The sequence below is a fragment of the Ostrinia nubilalis genome, chromosome 27 (assembly GCF_963855985.1).
Source record: "Ostrinia nubilalis chromosome 27, ilOstNubi1.1, whole genome shotgun sequence".
Taxonomy (NCBI): Eukaryota; Metazoa; Arthropoda; class Insecta; order Lepidoptera; family Crambidae; genus Ostrinia; species Ostrinia nubilalis.
In genome coordinates, this window is record NC_087114.1 from 5,089,692 (window position 1) to 5,116,994 (window position 27,303).

The window sequence follows — 27,303 nt, forward strand, 5'->3', positions numbered from 1 at the left end:
TGCTAAAAATATTTATTCCTACAAGAAGAGTTACTGATAACCTAGGTAATACTGTTTTATGAGGACAGGAGTTAAAGATAACAATATGATTCTTTAATCTTGATGATTGTCTTTTAATAACTCTCAAAATTCTAAATTTTCAAATGCAAAATTGTACTAAAATTGTAAACATTTATAGAGACTGAGGGTCAGAGTTCTTTGTTTCAATGCTCCAAGAAGGGTGACTTGTAACAGCTTACATCTTAATTTTTGCATCTTAATTTCCATAATGCGACTTACTACATCTCACTTAACATCAGGTGCGATTGTGGTCATCAAACAACACCTGCCTTGTTCGTATTATTCGTTCAAAGGTACCAATAAACTAAATTGTATAGTCTGACAGCACTGTACATAGAAATGCCTATTCCAAGTGAGTTCTCGTACATTTGGATCAAATCGTAACCGCACAGTTACCACCTCAACGATACGTTGCCAATGAGAGCCACCCAGAAACCGTGCGGTTATACATACAGGGTGGAATTTTGGTAGTTCTATTTCTTTTCAAAAATTAAGGAATGTTTCCTATTAGTGTAATTTTCCATCTACAGTATTAAGAGTACTTCCCCCCAGGTGGCATTACAAAATTCCACCCTATATAAGTGAGCACGCATGTCGGATTCAGGCCTAAAGGAAAGGACCCGCTGAATCCTTACCACGCTGTGGCAGTGTAGACGGGTGTCATAATTGCTATAAATAGGCTGACAATCGACACTGACGAATTGAGAACGAAAGGACAATGGGCAAAATGGTACCCGGCTCCAATAGATATGTGTCTAGTATCGTTTGAAAGGTCTTACCAAGATGAACAACTTTTACTATGACCACCAGCCTCAGATCTGGTTGTGTACGAAGATATACATACTTTTTTGCAGAATGGTACCCGGCTCCAATAGTTATGTTTGTAGTGTCATTTGAAAGGTCTTACCAAGACGAACAACATTTACTATGGCCACCAGCCTCAGATCTGGTTGCGTTCGAAGATAAAGATACTTTTTGTGTAACCTAAGTATCATACAGTATGAAGAGGGACGCGCTCGGGGCAGGGCACCGACGAGATGGTCGGACGCGGTGAGGAAGACGGTGGGCGGGAGTTTGCATCGTGCGATCCACACAGCTTATGACCGCAGTCTGTGGAGGAACACTATCTGTGGTCGCGATCCTTATCAGTGAGGGACCGAGGAAGAAGAAGAAGAAGTATCATACGTGTCCATCGTATGGTACTTAGGTTATGGGAGGCAGGAAGGGTTTACTGCTCCAGCATCCTTCCTTAACTCTATAATTATTGATGGGGATAATTGTGAAATAAATATTTTTATTTAAAGAAGTACTACCCCCTTATTAATAAAAAGTTACACCTAGGAAGAACCTTGGATTAAAATGACATTTCTATATCAAATGACAATTTAAGCCAGAGTTCAACTAGGGTGTAACTTTTATTAATAAAGGGGTTAAAGTTTTATTACTTCTTAAGGGTTTTAATTTGAGTTGCTAAAGCGAATAAACCCACAAGACCCAATAAGTCCACCCACAAGATGGACCGACGACCTCATAAAGGTAGCGGAAAGGCGCTGGATGCAGGCCGCCACCAACCGGCCATTGTGGAAATCATTGGGGGAGGCCTATGTTCAACTGGACGTCCTATGGCTAAAATGATCATGATGATGATGATGAAAGCGAATAAAGGGCTAATAGCTTGGGTAGTTCATCGTAGGTATAATCCTTTCCTTTTCAATGCTTCTTTTAGTTATATTAATAGATTGTAGTCATAATACATACTCGTATACATGGATGATTGTGTTATACTTTCATTATAATACTTAGTGGAATTACTGCTTTCAAAACGTGAATTAGAACTGGCCCCATAGCAGACATTTTCGTACATCTAAAGGCCTTTTAAAATATATATTGGTTATGGCTATTGGAGCGGGTACCACTTTCCATACATTTGTGCCCATCATCCTTTATACTGAACAAATATACCTAATCGATATGTACATTATTTATATCACACTGAAATTATGTATGTATTCAGTGTTCGTGTAAAAACTTCATTTGGAATACTGAAAAGACATCGAATAAATATTTGATTTGAACAGTGCAGTAAAGGAGTCAATAGCTAGTTTTATTTCGAGGTTAACAGTGGATTATTATCAATATCGATTTGGGTAATAATGGGGAAACTCGCTACATCTCTCCTGATCAGGAAGTGAGTTCCACCCGGATTCCTTAACCACAGAGAAATTGGCCATCTTAATTTCCAACTGCCGAAACACAACAATGCTGTTAAAATTGCTGCTATGGCGACAGGCTGTGGAAAGATGGTGGTAACTACTAGCTAGCCATGACAGTTTAACTTTCCCGGGGACAAAATTGACCTACACTGGTTGGGTTTTTATTGGCGGTCAAGCTATAGATCCTGGCCACACAGGAGTTGCAGCGGTGGGAAAGAGAGGTGGGAATGGTCTTTAGCTAACCAGGCAGATTTAGAAAAAGCCCTGCCTCCAGCCAAAGAGAGCAGATATTGGGAAAACCCTGGGGGAGCCCTTTATCCAGCAGTGGACGTCTTTCGGCTGAAACGAACTAAACTACAGAGGTTTTCTAATAAAGCCCGGTCCGTGAGCACGTAGAATTTTGTCCAATGACCCCTAGCTACCCATCCTTATCGCTCGCGCGTAATTATATTGCTGTCGCGACTGTGCGACTGGCACCCGCAGTGAGTGTGCGAGCGCGATAGCAACATAATGAGGGCTATCGTTTTTATACTTAACAGTTGGCACCCCTGGCGATTGACAGGACCTTACTCTACAGTGGCGCTAACTGGTGAGCGCTAAAACGATAGCCCCCATTACGCGCGAGCAATAAGGATGGGTAGCTTGGGGTCATTGGACAAAATTCTACGTGCTCACGGACCAGACTATAGACACTATGCCATGCTAATAGAGACTAGAAGCCATGCATATTACACTATGGTTTTGGCAATTTTCAAAATGTTTTTTGGATTGGAAAATTTATGACAATCAAATACTTAACTGATGAAATACAAAAATCATAAAATCGTCATTATTATTGCTATCCCAATTTTCATTATTAATAATGAAATTTCGTTGTTAAAAACGAAATTAGAAACAAAAAATCCACTTACTGGTGGTTAATCCGAACAAATATCAGGTTTAAAATGATAAAATTGTGTCCGATGTTTTTAATCAATCATATTGAGCCGTTCGATCACTCGACAAGTGTCTAGAATTAGATGTTTTTTTAAATATTTTGTTTATTATATTTTTATAGTACGTCAATATTTTTGTTTGTTGACATATTGACATTTTCGTTGACAACGTTGTCAAACTTTGCGTGTGCGACGAATACAGAATTAGAAAATAAAGCTATATTTAAAAGCAAAATTTTAGTGAAGCAACTACGAAGTCTTGAAAGGTTGACTGGAAGAGAATGCCATATTATGTAGCATTAAATTCGTTTCATAAAAGTGGCCTTTTATACCCTTCTGTATTGCCCATCCCATGCGACCGCTTACTCAAATGCATTTTAACCTCAGATCATAGAAGGGAATAGATGTGAAACGGGGGCGTGGCGCGTGTCTCCGCGATATGCCCAGAAACGAACATCGGCCGCGTAGCTAGGTTAGTCGCGATTCAGTCGTACTAAGGAAATGTTCTCCGATATTTTGGATAATGCGTCGTTACGTGCAATAAAACAAGTGAAACGAAGAACTACAGGAACAATGGAGTCATTTACTACATGTAAGTATTGCAAATCCATTGGTATTTTGCTTATAAATAAAAAAAACTAAACATTTTTACGAACGAATTCAGTGCCGTAACAGTTACTGCGATATCGAAATCAGTGGTGATAAAAATTCTAACACACTTGTACATTGACGATTTAGTTAGCAACCACTTTATGTCATGCTCAACTACTGCGCAATGTATTTAATTTCTTCCGATATCCACTGTCGTGTGAAAATACACAGTACGGCCGCATGTGCCGGTCGTAACATAGTGCCGTGCTCGTGTTCTAATGCGGTTTCCTATTATCGATAAATAGAAGTAAATTATATTTTTCTATTTTGTAATTTTAAATAAAAAAATGATGTGTTACTTGCGATTATAAGATTTTACAAAAAAAATAATAACAGTAGAAGTAATTAGTAACTGTCAACTATGTAATTACTATAAGAGCTAGTTGAAAGCCTAATATAGGCATTATTTTTGATAAACATATGCGGTACGCAGATCGCCATAATTAAAAAGTAAATGCGTGATAGTAGTTAATAATAACGTATAATAATAAAAAGGTTTTCATACATAAGCATTTTGTGAAATCAGTTTCGAGCCTTGCCCCTAGCGATTTAAAGTATCGATATCTTGTCGACTCCATTTTGTCTTTGTTCTCTCACTAGTTTTCAAAGTGTGCGTCACGTCACGCGGCCATTGATTGGCCATAAGGCATGCCTTCTGGCCAATCACAGCACTTTTAAGCCGGTTGCACATGTTGTCGTAGACTCTCAGTCGCTTTGTTTTTACACAGTTGAATGTGTGTGTGGGAGCTGTGGTGGGGGAAATGTGGGGACACTGGTTCTCGTTGTAGTTACGCGCGACTTCATATCTATTCTCTATGATCTGAGATTTTAACGTATAATAATTTTTAGTAATCATCTTGAACTGATTATCAAGGTTTTTGTATATAGTTTAGTTTTTAAGTTTGTAAATTACTTGTACTAGTTTGTTGTTCTGAATAATAATTTTAAAAAAAATAAAAGGTAATAGAGTTGAAAATTTAATGTCAAAGACAAGCGGGACCTACTGTCATCCTGCCGACAGTAGATGTCCTGTGGGTCTAGTCAAAACGCACTTTAAAATCGCAAACCCATCGCAAACCAGTCGCAAACAAATAAACAAATCGCAAAAGAGGTCGATAAGAAAAAAGGCTTAGCCAAACGGCAAGAAATCGAATCGCAAAGCCCTACCTATCGATAATCGAAAGACTGGATTGAAAATTTCCATACAAAGGCTTAGCCAACATGCATTTAAGACTCAATCAAAGTCGAATCGAATCGCAACACCCGCCATTTTCATTGCGATTACACACTAGAAGTGCCGAAGATTGCGACCCCCCTAAAAGCGCCGCTGGGTCAATTTTGTCCCAGCATATATTTTGTAACATTTTTTAGTTTCAGACATGAACATTATGGTTAAAACTATTTGTAGTATCCTTAAAAAAGGTTTATCTATAAAAATAAATCAATATGTACTTATTTCTTTAAAAATATAAATGTATTTAATTTTAATTATAAATTATTAAAAGTTAGATATTTTTGGTTTCATATAAAAATAGTCTCATATTACATGGTGTTATACTATATTAAAATTATAAAATTACTACTTTAATTAGTCATTATTATTTTTGTAAGAAAAATAAATATCTTAAAATAAATATCAGTGCACATTTTGCACAAAGTTTTTTTGTGTGGTTTTTTTTTCTCTGGTGTACTATGTGTTTAGAAATGTCTATAGGTAGGGTTATTTTTCTGTTCCGTACACACACACAGTGAAGTTTTTTACTTGGTACAATGAAAAGTATGTACGTTTAATTTTCAAAATTGTATAAGTCACACATTTTAAAAATGTATCAAATCATACAATGTATGAACTGGCCAATGTCTAGAAGCCACCTTCCTTCTAATATTATAAATGTAAAAGTTAATAAAGATTGATGAATTGAAGGATGGATGAACTGATGAATGGATAGGAAGGATGAATGGGTGGATATATTATGCCTTGAACTTGAACTAAGTGAGTATGGATTCATGGTTAGATCGATGGATGTTTTTTCACTCTTTTACGCAAAAAATACTAAGCCGATATTAATAAAACTTTGCAGTTTTATTGCTAATAGTTCAGAATAACATAATATATGCTATAATTTAGAATAATGTTCAGTTATTTGGTCAAATAACGACGATAAATGTAAATAAATGAGGTCTTTCTATGATAAACTTAATTTAGCACGGGTGAAGTCACAGGCAAAAACTAGTACAATATATTTACATTTCTGCATTGTCACGAGTCACCTATACGCTCCTCACCTCTTCACTCTCGTATCTCCTCGAAACGAGGACTCTTCGTCGAATTATTGTTGCAAATACCAGGGTGGGACAAAATTGACCCAGTGGCGCTCCTAGGTAAAACCGATTTAAAAAAAATTTCTATTAATATTATAGTATCAAAAACATTAAAAAATGATATAACTCAATAAATCAGAAAAAGTCAAAAAGTTTCATGGACTTTCGTTAGAAAATATAAAAGTTAGAGACGATCAAAGTCGCGAGTGGGACAAAAATGGGACAGCGGCCTTTCTAGTGTTAAACCCCGGTGATAAACTTCGATTATATCGAAAACCAATAGGGTGAGTTGCACCACCTAACTTTGACCGTAACTATGACGTTAACCGGTGTTCTTTGTATGGAGTTTGACAGATTTTAGACGTTTGTCAAAGTTAAACTAAGATGGTGCAACCCACCCTAAGGCTGTTTTGACAAATGCGTATCGCGATGTCGTTTTGACAGCGAAGCATAGACGTAAACAGAGAGCAGAAAGAAGGAAGAAACTAATTTAAAAAAAAAGCTTAAAAAAAGTAAAAACAATCGCAAAGTCATAGACATTTTTTAACTTTTATTCGATTTTGAATGAACTTTTATATCGCCGCGTCGTTGGTGGTTCAATGTGCATTTTGGCTGCCATTTTCCGATCGAATCGAATTACTGGTGACGCGGCGACTGACATTAGTGAAAACTTCCTATTGGTTTGCGATGGCATTTTGACTAGACCCACTGATTAGAATTGAATAAAGTGACTTACAACTGGACACATTCTCACTAACCCTCAGGCTCAGAATACAGAACAAACTGTATTCTGAGCCCACAGGACAAAACCGCAATGCAGTGGCTGTAGTTTCGGGATCTAATTGTCCCTTATAACTGATGTTTTGTTCGAAGTGACAAATGTTTTAGAGACTTTTGGGTTAACCTTACTATGAAATACCTACATTTGATGAAGTTTTTTTGTTTTTATTTATTTTGGAATACCAGGGTTTTACAATGTAATACAAGGTTTTACAATGTAATACAAGGTTTTACAGTGTAATACAAGGTTTTACAATGTAATACAAGGTTTTACAAAGTGGTGCGTAAAATCCTTTTTTTTTCAACATTAATTATTATGTATGAATTGTATTCTAGTGGTGGTTGAAATTGAATTGGTGAATTATGATATTTAGACTAGGTATTCATAGATTTAAATCTGGTGTGTTGTTTCATTTTTGATAGTTATTCTGTGGTTATTTTTGAAATTTATTTGGGTAGATTTCAAGAGTTCAAAATAATTAAAAAGATTTTCTTGTCTTGAAAACAAGAGAAAACCCTTTTCACACAGAACAATTAGGCATCATCATAGTATTAATTTTGGCAAATAAACGTGTCTTATCTGTACATATGTACCTACTTATCTGCTCTACAAATGCTACTCGCAATATCTGCACTATAAATGCTAAAAATACTTTTAAAACATAAAACAAACATGTTATTAACGTAAACGTTTACCTCTTCTTGCTTCAACAAATCTGTCGTTCCAAATATCTTGTAAAAAGAATCATCACACCTACTATTAACATTCTAATCGACAAAATTACGCACTCGAAACTCGACCTTAATCCCACGGCATACGTGCTATACCATGGATATTACTGGGTGCTGGGGCAGTGACCTCGGTATGATGATGCACCTACATACGTAGCCTTATTGCTCAGGTCATAAGGTTCATTTTGGTGTTGTATTGATGTATCAGTTCCGTGCATGGATGTAGGTACCATAATAATATCCTTAATGCTCAGGTCATAAGGTTTACTTTTGCATTGTATTGATGTATGTTCCGTACATGGTACATATCACGCGACGCGTCAGTTTACGTTTTACGACAATAACTCGCGTTTTAGACTTGAAGATTATAGCGTTCTTCGAAATGGTCGATCGGCAACAACATGGCCGACATTTAAGCGACGGATACACTAGGGGACACATTTGTCCCCTGGCAAAAGTGTATCATTTCACCGTCAAGTTTTAGTGAGTAGGCCCTTTTCATAAGGCAGGGAGAGCCTCACATAACTTACTGGTCCCTCCGAACTAGTAGGTATGCAATTTAATGCATTTGCACACGAAAAAAAAGGGAATTTAACTTTCTTATGCGGCGTTTGTTCCCTAATTTAGACATAGGTATCAACAATGACGGCAGCAGTATTCAAGACAACCTCTCTAGGCAACATCCCTGCAACTACTTACTAAACTATGCCTGCAAAGTCCCGCAACATTGTCCCTTTGAACATCACGTAGGCTAGGTAGTAGTACCTACCTATCTAGTTGTTCCGCAACATGTTGCTCTATTTCTCCCCTGGTGTATCCGTGGCTTTAGTTTCGGCGTTGATGTTACTTTATGGCCAAAATCGTGGAAGTATTGTAACAAGCATCCTAAATTCCACAAATATCATGTTTTTCTCTACATTTATATCAGTCATCGAACGTCAGCTGAAATTCCTTTCCTTTGAGTTTTATTTTACACTAGCGGCCGCCCGCGACTTCGTACGCGTGGATCGGGTTTTACCCCCATAGGGGTGTACTTTTGTAAAATCCTTTCTTAGCGGATGCCTACGTCATAACATCTACCTGCATGCCAAATTTCAGCCCGATCCATCCAGTGGTTTGGGTTGTGCGTTGATAGATCAGTATGTCAGTCAGTCAGTTAGTCACCTTTGAGTTACATACTCGTATACCTATGTATGTATTTAGATTACTCATCACAGTGTAACATCACTTATGTTTTAAGTGGGTCACCAAAGTCCTTTGTATAACGTCATTAGGCAATACCTTTTGCAACGGAGCAAACGCATTGTACAGTCAACAATACATCGGACTATGCATTTTTCTTGCGCCTATCAAAAGAAATAGTTTATTCAGTACCTCAGATCATAAGTTCAGTACATATGACCGTTCCAGCGTGCTTATACACGTCCCAAATATAGCTTGCCCTACCATTACTTCGGGACAACATATGGGCTGGTGCTGAGAAGAAGTGGCGGAAGAAACCCAGTCACCTTTGTCAGCTGTACTATTACCACTATACAGGGTGAAGTTTAAGTCATTGGCATCCTTTTAATATAAGACTCTACTCAAGATACAAGCGGCGCAGGACCGGTCTTTGTGGAAATCCTTGGGGGAGGCCTTTGTCCAGCAGTGGACGTCTTTCGGCTGAAACGAACGAACGAACGAACTCAAGATACATAGTACATTCATCAGAGTTTAGTCGACGTGACGTCCACAGCTGGACAAAGGCCTGCTCCAAGGATTTCCATAACGACCGGTTCACCAGATGGTCGGTCCACCTAGTGGGCTGTTATCTGTACAAGTTTTTAATTATTGTTAACTCATTGGATTTATCTCATATTTGAGGAACGTACTATGTATCATGAGTAAAGTCTTATTTTAAAAGGATACCAATTAAATATCACCCTGTATAAGACGCAGTTCTTAGGTTGGTGCTGGCCTGGCCGTACTTTTATTGGCATAAGTGCATTCACAAATCATCACTTCAAAATGGCGGTTTCGTACATGCCAATTTAACCGACAGTCTTCGATGAAGACGAATTACGGTGAAGCGGTTATAATTACCTATTGAATATTGGATTTGGAACAATAAAAGTAGGTTGGAGTAGGCTCGCTCGCTGCATTATGTTTATTACCCGACTGCGCCAAAAGCAGGGTTCGAAAATATCCGATATTTATTATAAATATCAAATATCGGATATTTATGATATATATCCGATATATATCAACTTTGATATATATCAATTTTGTATGAAATCCATAGTATTATTTTATTGTATTATTCATGAATACTATTGCATATGTGTTACATGAACATGTTTTTAATGTTTTTAAAACTTAAAATCGGACAAATAAAGCAAAAACATAAAATATCTTTGAAATACGGCAAAATCAACTAAAAAAATAAAAATCTTATGTCAAAAAGTACAAATACAGTAACAAATTTTAAAAGTTGATATATATCATCAAAACCGGCTTGATATATATCGGATATATATCCGATATATATCTTGATATATATCCCTTGATATATATCCTCGAACCCTGGCCAAAAGGAGGGTTATGTTATTTGGAAATAGATTCTGTCTTCGCCTTCGTGAGTTTTGGTCTATCACAGAGTCTCTATCGCGTGGGGGACCTTTTTAACCGACTTCCAAAAAAGTACGAGGTTCTATGTTCAATTGTATGTATTTTTAGCGATTACTCCGTCAATTTAAGGTGGACCGATTTTCCAAATTCTTCTCTTAATCGATAGGTGGTCCCATTATCAACGAGTCAGGATCTGATGATGGGATCCTAGAGAAACGAGGTATAGGAATAATTGTATTTTTTTATTAATATTACACGAGAAAGTTTGATGCCCTATCTATACAAACTTTCATCCCATATTAATTTCATCTACAGCTCTATTTTTGCGACGAAAAAGTAGCGTTTAATATGACCTGTTCTTCTCTAAACTTTCAAAGTTAAATCAATTTTAAGATTTTCAGTCCAGTCTGCTTGTGACCACGGCTGCAGCATAGCAGAAACCTCAAGCCGTGAGTACATAATGTAACTCATTAAAAAACGTCGCGTTAAGACCTGTGTCTTTCTATTTTAGTTTAAATCTATTTCTTTTATACCTACTAATTTTATTCTAAAATTGGATCAGTGCAGCAAAGGTTAAATTTTAACATAAATTGGTACCAATAAGACAGGCTTTAAGCCTCGTCGATTTCAAAAACGTTATCAAATACCTACTATATCTTCATGCTAATATAACATCTATGACCCAATAAATAAGGCATATGATGCTATACATACTTGACAGACCGAGTGACGAAATGAGGTTATTTTCTAGTCTGAATTTGACCTTGACAGTTCAAAGCAGTTCAAGGTTAATTTAATGATAGACAGACTGAGCTACAGTGTAAGTAGGACGGTAGGATCGATGTACTAGGTCCCGGGTCGGCCATTTTTGTTTGCTTTTGTCTCTGGGCATGGGCAATCTCGTACCGACTCTAGCTCTCTTTCAGCTCTCTCTTACGAGGTTTATACCTTTCTTTAACCGACTTCTTTCCATCTCTACTCTTTTCTTCCACTTTACAACAATGAGGGTTTTCGCGATTGAAAAATCCGTCAGATGACAATACGTAGACGCGAGGTCAAAATTCTGCATGATTGGTTATTTTTGACATGACATTGACAGATATATCAATATCCACCAATCACGCAGCATTTGGACCTCGCGTCTACGTATTGCCATCTGGCGGATTTTTCAATCGCGAAAACCCTCATTGAAGGTCGACGTTTAGCTCCAAACGTGATTCGATTTAGACAAGCCAGTGAGACGGGAGATGTACCAAATATCTGGGCTGGTAAAATATTAAGGTGCGTTTTATGTGAGGTCTCTCCACGAGATGGAACGTACCTATTCCTTAAAACATGACAATGGCCACTAGAGCTTGGGAACGGTACACTGCAATAGCTTCTTTAGTAGGTATATTATGCTAAAGGCTTGCACTTGTTATAAACAATCTCACCCAGACAGGGCGCAGAACAGATGCAATTTATGATGGAACGAACCCAGAAGATTCACTCGAGCCTTGAAGACTTTAAGATCGTATAATTTTGGAAACACAAAGGCTGATAGGGAATTCATGTGCCCTGCTGCGGATGCTGCCCATTGGGACAATATACGAGTCTGTGTAACTTAGGTTGAAGGACTTTGAACTCTAAACTCACCCCCAAAGAGTCCAGCCGCGTCCAGCAGCTGGTCGGGGGCCGGCGGCTTGCCGGCAGCCTCGGCGCCTTCGCCATTCTCCTTGTCCATACCACGCCTGGAACAACGAACAGAAATTAATAAATATAGGTACCTACTTCTATAGAAGCTCAGGAAAACCAAAGTAACCGACATAGCCCGCAGAATTGTCAAACTAAAATGGCAATGAGCGGGGCACATCACATAGCTCGTTGAGCAGTAGGCCTAAGATGCGCGCCGCGATAAGCGGTTATCACGCCATTTTATCGATTTTCCCCATACATTTTGACGTCGATAAAAGTTATCACGGCGCGCATCTTAGGCCTACTGATGAAAGTTCTCGCGTGACATAAACCTACTCGATAACGATTTTCACACGGACGAAGTCGCGGACACAGCTAGTCTTAAAAAAAAATAAGCCTCTGATTTCTGAAATAGATTACCTACCATTCATGTTTTCGTGTGTTCGTGCGTTTACTATAATTCTCCCCGATAAAACCATGGAAAAATAACTTGGAGTGGTTTTACCATGTAGTTCTTCAACCACAGCAATAATTAAGTATTGCGACATCTTATTTAATTTTAGGTGCGAGCGAATTTGTTACAAAAATCTAGACCGATCTGCTGTCAAGTCACATTTGCGAGTACACTTAGATTAATAAAACCCGAGTACATTATACCTACCTACCTAAGTTTTCAAAATATGAATGAATGAACTTTTAAATCCTATTTTTTCCCTCATTATCTTGCAACTCATATGCTTATGCATTACTGCAAACAAACAGAACAACACGCAAGTTCTAACCGTTTTCGGTAGGGGGCGCCACCCGGGTGGCCCATTCATGCCCGCCACCCCCTCATTCAAGTTGGGGGAGAGGGGAAACTTTTTAAATAAAAACATACATTAATGATAACGCCTGGTGTTTAGGGGAATATTATGTCAGAGGTCGCGGGTTCGATTCCCGCACAGTAAAAATTAGTGTTGGCTGAATCTTATCTTGCTGGAATCTCTAGATATTTTATTTTCTGCTACTACTAATGTATTTACATAATTATCAATGACTAGCTTTCCGCCCGCGGCTTCGCCCGCGTGGAATTTCGTTTGTTAAATTTTTCTGAATTTTCTTTGCTATAAACCTCACGGAGCCCGAGACCTTTCCAACGAATGCAAAACCGTGGAAATCGGTTCGTGCGTTCTGTAGTTATAGCGTCAGGAAGGAAAACCGGACTTATTTTTATATAGTAGATAGGTACCTAATTATCCTTTCGAACCCTGATATAAAAAAAAAGTGTTTTTAACCGGTGCAGTGTGTAATGTCCAAGGATGTATTATTTAATTTAAGTTTCGCTTTGTGATCATCGCGAACGCGTTTGTCTGTTTGTCATTCGGTCCTGAAGTTTACGGCGTATTGTCGGTTCGTGAATGGATTGGATGGGTAATTTGTGTGGGATAAGCATTACCCTGTTTTTAAATTATACTTACATGATTTAGTACAATGTCCTTGAATCAATCATGCAAATAAAATAACGGAATAAATTATAACCTAAAATGTTTTCGCGACCAAACTATCCATTTCAACATAACATAACATTATCTATGTATCCATTCAGTTTACAGTCACTCTACACTATTAAAAAAATATTTGATCCATTATGTGTATTTACTCAGCAGTTAAAACGTGAAAACGTAACAGTTACGCATTCATATATTTTATGTAATTATAAGTAGCTAATAAACAACGTAACACCGAGTTACACATTTATTTATAACTAGCTTTTGCCCGCGGCTTTGTGACCATTTTGCACAGGGATCGAACCCCCGATCTTTTACCTCTTTTTTACTTTTAATTTACCTAACTCTACCCTGCGCCTTGTAGACCCAGGGAATAAACATAGGATCGTTTTTATCCCGTTTTTTAAAGGGATATACAGGTGTAGGCGATGTAGGTCGATGGGTGAACGTAGGTGATAAATGAAATGAAAGTCCAGGTAGGTACGTTGAAAATGAAGGCGCGTCCGGGTGTGCGCACTAGTACGTTCGCAGAGGGTGAGAGTTCGACGACGACTGGCGGCTCTCGGCCGCGTGTGCGGCGCGGTGAGCCGCTAGAAGCTTCTCACCATAAAAGGCGAGAGGCCTCCGGCCAATCAGCGGGCCGCATTGCTAACGGCTAGCTCGGAATTTTCTAGGCGCGCGATAATATTATTACCTACGCGCGCACCCAGATTCGCTTACTTATTTAATTATGCCCCAAAAACACATACACACAGTGTAAGTTATGTGGTCGACTTACAGTTTACATATTATTACCACGATGTAAATATACTCATAGCTTAAACATAGATACATTTAAATTTAGTTAATAGAACAAAATGCAAGGTAAGTCACAGGACTTCGGTAAGTTAAGTAGGTCAATAATAATACCTATAGCCTACATTCAGGCACCATCAGTTACATATTCATACAAATGAAAGGCAAATCTAATAAGGTATTAGTAAGTTAGTTTCATAAGCAGCCATTTTAATTAATAATATTTAAATCTAGCTAAGTTGTACCTACTTCAGGTGGCCATCGTCAACATCCTCCCCCCTAGTGTCGCTTTGCGACACTCATAACCAAGGTTAAAACTACGCGCGTCACTCACTGGTCACTTCTTCGCAGCCATAGCTGTTGGTCCCAGACCTTAGTGCCAGTTGCCTTAAGCGCGGCTTAGCCAAGCGTCGCGCGGTTCTAACAGTTTCCATAAGTAGGTAGGTATTAGGATAGAACGATGTCTTAAAAACGCGGTAACATGTAAACAAATACAATAACATCCAAATTAGCACGCAGTAAACGTGACACAATAATTTTTTCAATAAATTAAAACTTATACAAAATAATCATAATAACCTAGTCAATAAGATAGATAGAACAAAATAAGAGTCCGGCAAGTTAGTGACGTCATGCGTCCACGGCAAGCCTGCGGTCCAACAAAGACCGTCAATAAGTTTACCTTTCTAAAATATTAATCTCAAGTGAATCATTTTTATATTTACACTGTTTACTAATTATTCCTATTGATTCCAAAGACAAATAATTGTGCACTAACTCTTGCAACTGTGGCAAATCATGTTCATATTGATCGTGTTGTAAACAAAATATACTTTCACTATTAACATGAAATTTAGTGGATTCGACAGAAGGTTTATTTAGTTCGCGCGGCAAAGTCTTTCCATTCGTACATTCGGTAAATAAACTAGTTGGTGAATTCTCTACATTGCCTAAAATCTCGTCACAAGTAGGAACGAGCGCGCGCGCCGCCGTAGGTATGCAAGCGGCGTCGGCAGACGCGTGGGGCCCGAGTGGGGGCGGCTCGCACGCACCGAGTGCGAGTGAGACCGCGGTATCGGCCAGCGCGTCGCTATGCGCGCGGGGCCCAAGTGGGGGCGGCTCGCGCGCACCGAGTGCGAGTGAGGCCGCGCTATCGGCCAGCGCGTCGCTATGCACGCGGGGCGGCCCAACTGGGGCCTGCTCGCACGCAATGAGTGCGAGCGGGACCGCGCTATCAGCCAGCGCGTCGGTATTATTACTAAAGGCGGCGGCGACGGTTTGAGTTGGTTCACAGGATTCAACAAAACACAAGTTTGTGGTAAAGCAAACAGATGAATCAATTACCTTGTTTGTTGCCCCGTGCACGCACCATCCTAGGCACGTCTTTGTCATGTATGGCTCACCTGGATTTCCCCTTATGCACTCAATAGGAGCGATTAAGTCGCAATTGTCTTGCCCGATTAACAACATAGGCTGGGCATTACACTTACACAAATCAATATTTACACATTCATATTTACAAAAATCAACATTAACTACACTTTGCATTGGCAAATTGAGTTGGGAAATCTTTCTAGCTTGTAAACTGAAACGCTTATTGTCTCTATTCTCTATTTCAAAGTTCACTATTTCTGTTTCACATGATAGTTCATTGTCCCATGCACCACGAGAGCGCATGGTATGAGGCGTTCCGTGCAGTCCAACCTCATCCGCGAGTCGCGACGCGATTAACGATACGGTCGAACCGTCGTCTAGCAAGGCGTGCGTGTGCATACTACCTTTTGGTCCGATCACAGTAACAGGCACTATTTTTAATAGCACTTGAGATTCGTTGTTGCACTGAAGCGTGGTAGTATGGTTTACGTTTTCACATTCACTATCACTGAGACGCTGTTCGTCGCGTTCTGATGCCGTCTGCAGCTGGGGTCGCGGGTTCGACCAATGTAGAAGGCGATGGTGGCCGAGCCCGCAACCTTCGACGTCACACTCGGGGGCTGTGCACGTAGTATCAGCGTGTCGTGGTAGTAGGCATTGAAAACAGAGTCTTTCTGTACGTGCGAAGCGCCAGCGATCCTTGCGTAGAGCTCGTTTGAACTTGAGACATTTTTCCAATGCGTGTTTTTGCGTCTTACAAAAGTTACACTTTTCGTTGTGGTCGTAGTTGGTAGACACGAGTACATTTTTGTGAGAGCTTCTGATGTACTCTGGCTTACGTCTGGCTTCGTGTTGGTTGTGTACGAAACTAACACCGGCCGCGGCTACTTTCTGTGCTTCTAAGTATAGAAAGTCCGATAGGCATTCTAACTTAGGTTTGTCGTTGATCTCACGGTTGGCGTAAGCGTAGTCAGCCCACTTGGTCACGAGTAGTGTAGGTAACTTTGACACGATGATGTTTACGAGTTCGGGGCTCTGTAGGTACTCGCGTTGTTTTATCGCTCGGGCGGCTGCTACGTGGTTTTTGATGTTGATTGCGAAATGCACTAATTCGGTGTGGTAACTTTCAGGTAGTGGTTGTATCTTCTTGAGTTGTGACACTATCTTGTTCATGATGATTTCAGGTCGGCCAAACCGAAGCTCTAGCATGTCAATTATTTCGTTAGGTGACGTGCAATCGATGAGTAGCGAAGATACTGCGTCTTTAGCTTCGCCTCGCAGGCATTTACGAAGGCGCCACATGTTCTCGGTGTCGGTGTATTTACAGATGTCGGTGGACTCGAAGTATGCGTTCCGGAACTGTAACCAGTCGAGGGGGTCACCGTAGTAAGTGGGTAGGTCTTTAGAGGTGGCCAATCTTGACAACAGTTGGTCGTTTTGGTTCATTGCAGCGGCGTTGGAGATCGCAACTGTGAGTGCAGCCGCCAGCTCTTGTATTTCAGTACGCTGCTGGGGCGCGGTGCAGGTGACTTTCTCCTCCCGATGTGTCGTTGCAATGTGTGATGTGTCAAGCCAGGCCTCAACTTTCTCCGACGATGATCTCACACTCCTCCCCTCCGAACCCAGCTCGGCAAGGTCGGCGTTCAATTCTATGTCAATGAGCGACTTACGAATTGCCGCTCTTTTAGAGGCGGCTTTCGCGGCGGCTTCCACGGTGGCTTTCGCGGCGGCTTCCGCGGCGGCTTTTGCGGCTGCTTCTGCGGCTTCGATCGCTTCGATCTCAATTTCCGCCCTCTTACGTGCAGCTTCAATAGTGAGTCGCCGTGCTGCAGACGATGTGCGCGTGGACTGGCTGCCCTCACTCTTCAACACTTCACTAGCGACTTTCACTTTGTTTGTCTTGTCTTCGTCCATCATTTGTCGGCGTGTTTTAACAGCGGCGCCGCGGGGGGAGCGAAGCAAAGACATGTTGGCGGATCACTGTGTTCACAATTCACAATCGATGATTCGGCTCGTAGGACCACTTTGTAGGCGATGTAGGTCGATGGGTGAACGTAGGTGATAAATGAAATGAAAGTCCAGGTAGGTACGTTGAAAATGAAGGCGCGTCCGGGTGTGCGCACTAGTACGTTCGCAGAGGGTGAGAGTTCGACGACGACTGGCGGCTCTCGGCCGCGTGTGCGGCGCGGTGAGCCGCTAGAAGCTTCTCACCATAAAAGGCGAGAGGCCTCCGGCCAATCAGCGGGCCGCATTGCTAACGGCTAGCTCGGAATTTTCTAGGCGCGCGATAATATTATTACCTACGCGCGCACCCAGATTCGCTTACTTATTTAATTATGCCCCAAAAACACATACACACAGTGTAAGTTATGTGGTCGACTTACAGTTTACATATTATTACCACGATGTAAATATACTCATAGCTTAAACATAGATACATTTAAATTTAGTTAATAGAACAAAATGCAAGGTAAGTCACAGGACTTCGGTAAGTTAAGTAGGTCAATAATAATACCTATAGCCTACATTCAGGCACCATCAGTTACATATTCATACAAATGAAAGGCAAATCTAATAAGGTATTAGTAAGTTAGTTTCATAAGCAGCCATTTTAATTAATAATATTTAAATCTAGCTAAGTTGTACCTACTTCAGGTGGCCATCGTCAACAACAGGGTTAGGTAGTTTTTCTGTGACAGCTATAAAATGTGGGCGAAACCACGGCAAAAAGTCACGATAATGAAAAAAATACAAATTAAAAATAGACTACAATTCACAACGAATATCTTCAAAAGTGATAAAGAAGCAAAAAAAATTCGGTACCAAGAAAAATAAGGGTTCCTTCCTTCCTACGGAGTCCTAAAAAGGTTTAACAAAGTTCACATAACTTCAAAAGCGAGTTTTTTTTTTTCACTATCGCCTCAAGGTTACCAGGATAATGCAATAAGGAAGCGACCACCCTCCCAGCCCAGCTGGTAGCGCCCCCTACATACTCAGTACTTGAATATTATGTATGAGTCGGGTAGGTCGCGGCATGACGTCATTTTGCGTAAAATCATTGACGTCACACGGCGGTCATGAATGAACTTATTTACGGAATGTCTAGCTGAATTATGTGGCGTCTTATGTACTTTGGAATAGATACTATTTTAGCATAGTTTCATCGGTTGAATGCTGTAAGAACTTGAATGAAAATCACGATGATAATTTATTTTTATGGAGTAGTAAGAATGCTATGTTATTTTATTGTTATTTTTTACGGTCTAACCTCTACTGAAACTACAGAAACTATATCCCAAATTTCGAGACTTCTAAGAGAACATACAGAATGTGCTGATGACCGCAAAAAACTTAAAATCCTAGCGATAGCACAGCACAAATTTTTCATTTGTTTTCTACCGTATATGTACTTTTAATCGAAACATCAGACTGATAAAAAGTAGCCAAGTTACACAATTTAGTCGTGCTAACCAACCAAGAAAAAGAACTATTTTGTATCTTTACAACTGGTGAACAGTGAACTCTAGCTTTAGTAAGATAAAACTCAGTACCTACTGCGATTTTCTAACCGATTTTCTTTGTGGTTTGTGAGTGTATTTGGGTAGTTTTCTCGGATTCGGATCGAATGCAGTATCGTCCAAAAGGCATCGATTTGTAGTTGTGACTAAAATCGATTCTTAAATTTATACCACCATCGTGTAGGACGCTAATGATAGCAGTTTACGTTTTGAACGCTCTCCAAAACCATCGCAGCGTAATTTATGACAGCGACAAGCTCAAACGCCCGCGCATTTGAAATCTCTAGTGTGACCACATTTGGTGACCATTAGTAGATTAGTACTGTTTTCGATGGATTCATAGATTGGATTTTGATTGAAACATAATAATATTCATTGAAATGAAATGAAAAAGTGCTTATGCGGATAAAGTGTCATACCAATGTGATTAAAAACCCTTGAAAAAGAAGCTGACATAAGTAACAAAGTTTCTCCAGCTGAAACATCAGAATTTGACACACATTTAAATTCAAATTCAAATTGTGTTTATTGTGACAACTTCAAATTGTGTTTAACAATATTATGTTTGTCTCGAAGCCAAAAGTTACGGATACATGTAAAGTGTCCTTTAAGGTTACCTCTTTTTTACTTTTTGACGTTCATAAGTGCCAAAATACTGTTTAAAAACTTCAAATTGAATAAAATATTTTTGATTTTGAATTATTTTGTCGTCGAACTTGGCTCCCATTTTCACATACTTAGGTAATGATCCAAACAAAGCAAATTAATACCGAAAGTCTTTTCTTCCAGGAGTCAAACCCAGGCACAGGCCATTACATTTAATTTCCATTCAAGCTTATCTTACACTACAGCTCTTATAATAACTCATGTAAGTACTTATAAAGTGCATAATCTTCCGGTTGAAAGACTGGCCATGGGAAAGTTGTTGGGTACTTGATGGTTGTTTCATTTTATGCTCGCGATAGTTGTGAAGTAGTTAGAGCACTTGTACAAGGTGGAGGAAACCCTCGATTATTTCTAAGTCAAAGTCAAAGTCAAAAGTCAAAGTCAACGTCAAAGTCAAAGTCAAAGTCAAAGTCAAAGTCAAGTCAAAGTCAAAGTCAAAGTCAAAGTCAAAATTTCTTTATTTGTTTGGACTAATAAATAGTTCTTACAAAAACTAGAAGATAACAAAAAACTTGGTTACTGTTGCTGAAAGTTCTTCAGGAGCTCTATCAAACGGAATCAATATAGATATGATACAGAATAAACTAAATATATGCATAAATTCAATGTTTCCAGCTTAATTTTGAGATAACACTTGTCTTGGTCTCAATTTCAGCGACTAATTGAGTTTCAGTATAGATAATGCACAAACCCTATCTAAGAAATGAAGATAGCTGGTCAGTGGTCAGTCAGCACTCAGCTGTGACTTCATTTGTCAGATATCTCCAGAAAATCTATTAGGAACATAGAGGAACATACCTATCAGAAACACTCGATGCCAAACGTTTCACAGGCTACTTATCCACTACTTATCTTGTTTCAGATAGGTTTAATATCTGGCAGATAAATAAGGTGATGACCTGTGATAACCGGACATCTTTACTGGGCAGTATCTTTCACGTTGTTAGATTGTTTTACATGTCAAAAATGTACAAAAAATCAAACTGTCACTAAATAAGTTTTAGGCAGTACAAGAACAGTTGTCAAGCTGAATTTGTTAATTGGTTAGCCTAATTGTAATGCAAACCACATCAAAACTCCAAGTATGGAGCCTAGATATCCGTGTCTTAGAGACAAACCCATTCTGAGATATGACATAACTGAGACAGATACAGTAGGCTCGATTGCTACTAGTGAGTAAACTATCATTTAGGCTTTAAAACATGTGAGAAAAGGTGATTAAGGTACTTTCATCGTTGTTTAAGGTGATGATTTTCTAAAATAAAATATAAAAAAGTTTTAAAATACACAGCATTCACAGCTGACGTTAAAGAGAGATGCAGGGTGCTTCTACCCTTGATTTGTTCTCTCGGCAGACGCTCACGGCCATTTGGCAATGATATGATAATATCGCGTTACCTTATTAATCTACAATTAATTCATTAATTCAATCTACAGTGAGTGATATAAGTGCAGATAAACTTAACGCTGTGCCATCTTATGCGGTTACAAATTAAGCTAACAGCCAAACCAACGCGCAGTGATCGCCATCGCCGACGCGATCTGCATGCGTTGGTTTGGCTGAAGCGTTAAGGCCTCAGCCTCGAACTTAGCGGGCAGCGGGGCGGGAGCGGCGGCGGCGAAGTGTTGTGTTCGGGGTTGTGTTATCGAGATATTTGTTTTTATTCGCAAACGAAATGTCTGAACAACGGCGACAATTTTATTTCGATTCAAATTTATTCCTAACGCTCGATTTATTGTGGGCAAAAGAAGGAGTGCGCTGCCCGCTCGTTGCCCGCTCCCTCGCCGCTGCCCGCTCGTTGCCCGCTGCCGCCCCGCTGTTTTCGAGAACCGGTCTATTTGATTTTACGCATAAGATCCTGCCGCTCCCGCGCCGCCGCCGCCGCCGCCCCGCTGCCCGCTAAGTTCGAGGCTGAGGCCTAAGAGGTGACTAGTTGATGCTATACAAGCATGTCATTGTCAATCGAGTCTACTCAGCCATTTTCTCTTGTCATTGGTCACTGGTCACGCCGGTCGGCAGGTCGTCGACCCGCATTGTCCGATCGCCTAAGTATAGCAGATTTAGAAACCGAACTCGCCGTGAGAACCGAATCGACATGGAGGTTTTAATTATCACGTTCTACTGGTTTCCAAAGATTTGGACGTCATTTTTTGTTTAGTGTCGTTTTGTCAAGTTTTGTCGCTAGGACTATTTGTTATTCTGCTGTTTTTAAAGTTCTTGGAATAGGTCAATGAAGAAAGAACTAAATATTTAGCGTTGATGATAGTAAAATTTTTGTTCCAAACGAGGAGAGCCGACTCGAAGTGACGTTTCAAGTGAGCCAGAATGGTCCACTCAAGTTGCCTCACTTCTTGCGCGTATTATCTTCTATCAAGGCTTTATTAATCTATGGATAGGACAAAGAACAATAATAACTGTGGACTATTTAAATTTTATGGAGGCCAAAAATACTGTCGAATCCTCAGATCAAAGCCTTAATTTTTTATTAAATCTTTTTTTATTAAGTCTAGAAAACTAAATATTCTAACTAGAAACTGAACTGAAAGTTTTAAAGACCAGGGCAATTATGAAAATGCCTACCAGTGAAATGATTTTAAATAACTGCCACCGAGAAATGTATGTACTACCACTAGTTACACATAGTGGTACTTAAGTAAACAATCAGTAGCTAAGAATAGCTTGTTCAACCGAAGCGTGCTTAGATCTGTCTCTTCAGCAAATTCAATAACCAAAGACCTCAAGTAACACGTGTTATTAACCCAGTTTGAGTGATTAGACATCACCAAGCCACAGTTAAAGATTGAGCAGTAAGGCACCGGGACTATACCCATCTGTCGTTCCCAACGCAACTCCTGTGTAGCCAGGATCTTCAGCTTGTCCGCCAATAAAAACCCAACCCGTGAAGGTCAAGTTTGTCCCGGGGGAAAGTTAAACTGTCATTGGACCCGCAACAAAATTAATCAGAAGAACGAGGAGTTCGAAGTTAAGGTGCAGTAGGGCAAGTCCAAATACTCGGGCAACGGTAATTCAAGGCTACTATGTGTAGTACGAGTAAACTGTGATCAGTTTAGTGATCCTATATGATCCACAAATGAACATAAATTAATCTACTTATAAAAGCTAGCAATCATTCAAATTATTGATACGTAGTAGCAGTTAAGCAGTCTGATAACTGCCAGTAAACTGACTGGGTATTCAATCCATAAATGGACTCTTAGAGATGTTGTATTAAAATAATGTTTCAGTAAATTATAGGGTTTGGTAACTTCCAACGCCAAATTAAAAACCATAAGAGTTAACCTACTGTGTTAAACTTTATTGTGTCTGTGCCATTGAAACAAACAACTGTGCCCTACTTCTGGAATGATCGAAACTGATGCACATCGTGCACTTTGAATCGATGCATCGGATGTTCAAATCGATTCAATTGACTTACCGATCGCTGTTGTCATCACGAGCGTTTGTACTATGTACAGTACATCTTTGTTTTAACCGGTAAAAAAGGACAAAGGTAATTCTCCAATTTGTGGGGGGTGTGAGTAAGTAATTGAGGAGAAAGAGGTCAGTAGGCGGATTGGCTTAGTTGCCGGTTCAAATCCCGCTGGGGACAATGTTTTTACATGTACAAATTACCTATACCCGTCATGAACAACATAGTAACATAATGTATTTATTATTTAAGTATCTGTCTGTAATACCTGTATGCTACAACAACTGTGTCAACTGACAGGCAACTGTTTGGGGACAGGTGTGACATTCCGAACTATTGATTGATTTAATTGCGTACACAAGCGAAAGGTGATTCCCACCTTAGACAGTTCGACTTTTTCAAGTTATTTATAATTTAGTTAGTAGGTACACAAGGAGATAAATAATCTTGGGCTAATTGCAACGATTAGCTCGAACTAGTAGTTAAACTAGTAAGTAATATACGGATGTTCTTCAGAAAGAACATCAATTAAACATAGAGATCTCATTAAAAATCAAGAAGACAAAAGTACATACACATAATATCAGGTTCAACAATGTCCATAATTAATAAATCTATGTTCGTTGTAGCATTTCATTTCTGATTTGCGTTTTATAATTACGAGTGTAAGGTCTATTTTGCTATGCTATTCGTGACATATGGTGTGCATGTAAGCATTAGCCGTTTTCTATAAAAGTAGGTGTTAGTAATGCCGGTAACGATATGGAAGCTAAGCTATATTAAGCTATATTGTCCGCATTACACAATTTTTGAAGGTTGTCATTTGAACAAATCCAGTAATCACAAGAAAACACGGCAAACGACTCCAATAAAATAAATAATTTGGTAAGGATTGAAATTGCGACATTTACAGCTATGTAAATGATTTTCACCTAATAGGAGGCCTGCCCACGCTACTACGTCTTCCATCCCGTGGTCGCCACTCAGGAACTTTTCTGGCCCAACGGCCATCGTCTCTACAATCTGGTAAAGGTCGCGGGAGAAGACTGGATGCGGGCAGCGCAGGACCGTTCATTATGGAAAACCTTGGGGGAGGCCTTTGTCCAGCAGTGGACGTCATGGCTGAAACGACGACGACGACGAAATGATTTCCGTATTTTCAGTTCTATCTATCGCCGTCGCTCATTCCAGCATCTCTTTAATTATGAGACGAAGGAGGAAGAGACTTTACATTCTTTGGTTGGGTTTTATTACGGTTACGGTCATGCTGTAGATCCTGGCTACACAGGAGTTGCAGCGGTGGGAACGAGAGGCGGGAATAGTCCCGTGCTCCCGTGGTCAAAATATACAGAAACAGCGCTAGAGAATAGCTTCGCTATCAGTGGAACACCGGCTTTATCGAGCTGCGATTGTTTAACCAATTAAGGCTCGGTATATTCAATGTAACAATCTTATCGGTTTTTCTCATTTTAAAGGCGTGTAATGAGATTTTTAGAATAGAACGACACATACACCCGTATTCACAAACGATGCTTGCTTAAGTGAAGCAGCAAATCGAACACACAGCGTTGAATGGAGCACTGTGATTGGTTCGTGTGTCACCCTGAGCGTCCACTCGCACTGTGAGACCTCATAGTAATGTGTGTGAATACGGGCGATTGTCAGGTTTGTAAGTGTTATGGATAACGCTGGCATTTTAATCTAAAATTCGAAATAACATACAAACAAAAGCTCTCTAAGTGGGTAGCTTAGCTACCCACCATTATAGTTATATGTAGTTACTTTATAGCTATAACACCATTAAAAGCAATGTTTTGTTCCGGCAGTTGCTTGGAGGTAAGATAGCCAGTTCCTCTGTGTTTGAGGGTTCCGTCCGAGTGAAGCTCGCTTCCACCCTTCGGCCTGATCATCACTTTTATTTTATTTTATTTTTATTTTATTTTACAAAGACATACATGCTTATGCAATAATAAATACCTACATACGGGCGAACCAGTAAGAATAAGCTAGTATGATAAATAGAAGAGATTGGTTAATTTAATAGAAGTTGAAAGAGCAGTCGCCCTGCAAGCGAAGGGTCGTGGGTTAAATTCCCGCCTTAGGCAGTTCGATTTCTTCAAGTTATTTATAATTATCAAATTAGTTTGAGATGCATCTCTTAATGCTAAAAATTAAATAACTATACATAGAAGAAAAAAGTTCCGCAAGTCGGTTTCCATTTTATGTAACTTGTTATTTTAGAGTTATTTGGAGTCACCAACCGCCTCCGCATTTTCTCTTTCTTCTTTCTTTGGTGTCTATTTATACGCTTCAACAACATTGATACGAAGGTAAAATAGAAAGAAATTAAATAAAAATAGTCCATCATCTGTCGTATTAATAGATCCCTCTCGACGTAAGAAATACAAAGGAAATACAAATCTAGAAATAGCTGTTAATAATATCTTTTGATCTTTATTATTATCGCCATTTAAGGTGTAAGTCCTTTATTATGTGCAAGTATTGGAAAACTATTTCTATAAATACGAGTCTATAAATAAAATGAAAAGGTCACTGAATAAGCAAGAATATTCCAGAACATTTTGACGTAAAATGCTGAAAGTTTTTGGTAAGACGTCACAAGGTATTTTCGCGACAATACCGAATTTAAGTCTTAACAAAAACTCATAGTAGTCTTTTCTGCTTAGAAATAGAAGGTAAAGATAAATGATGAGTTAGGACTTGGGATATTCCAGTTAAGATGATGAATGAATATGTAAATGAATGGGAAACAACTTTTTTTTTTTTACAGAGGTGTGGAGGGGTTAAAAATAATAAAGTTAGGATAAGAACTATCCTGTTTACCCTGGATCTAAAATTAATTATAGGTAGGTAGGTAATTAAGGGTAGAAATAAATGGATATTATGAATAGTTATCTCGGTAACTTCTTTTGATACATTTTTCTAAACACCAAGACAATAAACACTGTGACATCTTTTATTTATAGTTGTAACTAGCGGCCGCCCGCGAGGTCGTAAGCGTGGATCCCGTTTTACCCCTTTAGGGGTGGAGTTTCGTAAAATCCTTTCTTAGCGGATGCCTACGTCATAACATCTACCTGCATGCCAAATTTCAGTCCGACACGTCCAGGTGGTTTGGGCTGTGCGTTGATAGATCACTATGTCAGTCAGTCACCTTTGAGTATAGGATCGGTTTTGTAATAAAAGTATGTCTATAAGTATGTGCTTTAGACTGCACATGCTATACATCATCATCTGTTATTCTGTCACCTCCGTTTAAAGTAACGACACGGCTACTGTTACCGTCGTTATGTCAAAGATCCAAGTGGGCCGGCGGACGTTACGTAACGAACGACAAGTGTGCGCCGACGTTTATAACTCGATATACTAACGCTTTGATACGGAAGAAGGACATATACTAATAACATAAAGTTGAAGAGTTTGTTTGTACGCACTAATCTCAGGAACTACAGTCCTTTTTTAGACAAATGGCAAAAATTGACAGTTGTAATGTCGAAAGATGGTCGAAAAGCCTTTGTTGTATATAAACAACGGATTCGATTTTCGATTAGATGAAAAAGTGTCACTTGTCTAGACCGAGGTCCGATTTGAAAAAATATTTTTGTGTTGGATAGCCCATTTATCGAAGAAGGCTTTAGGCTATAAACATCATCCTACAACCAATAGGGGCGGAGCAGTAAAGAAAAATGTCGCTAAAACGGGAAATATTATTCAAACCATTTTCGCGCGTACGAAGTCGCGGGCACAGCTAGTTTATTCTATGTAATATGAGGAGAAAAGCATCGCCAATAGAGTGAAGAATAGCGCCAAGACTACGTGATATATTTCTATGTTAGATGTTAGGGACAAAAACAAAATCGGTTTCTCGGTAATATCCTCTATGATCTATGTCTTCCCATTACTCCTCACATCTCACCAGAGACACCCCGAGTTTATTGGATATTCTACTATGGATGTTATTATCTAACTTAAAAACTACATAAGGCGGTTATCACACTGCGCCGCGCTCCGCCGCGGAGCGCGTGATTTTCATA

General features: G+C 39.4%; 1 protein-coding gene across 1 annotated transcript in view; it reads right to left on the reverse strand.

The window, feature by feature from the left end:
- LOC135084795 (uncharacterized) overlaps window positions 1-27,303 on the reverse strand; it is a 142,120-nt gene that overhangs the window by 72,734 nt on the left and 42,083 nt on the right. Inside the window, exon 3 of the mRNA XM_063979532.1 lies at window positions 11,936-12,030. Within this exon, the coding sequence (XP_063835602.1) occupies window positions 11,936-12,023 (88 nt within the window). The 5' untranslated portion in view covers window positions 12,024-12,030. The remainder of the gene's footprint in view (window positions 1-11,935; window positions 12,031-27,303) is intronic.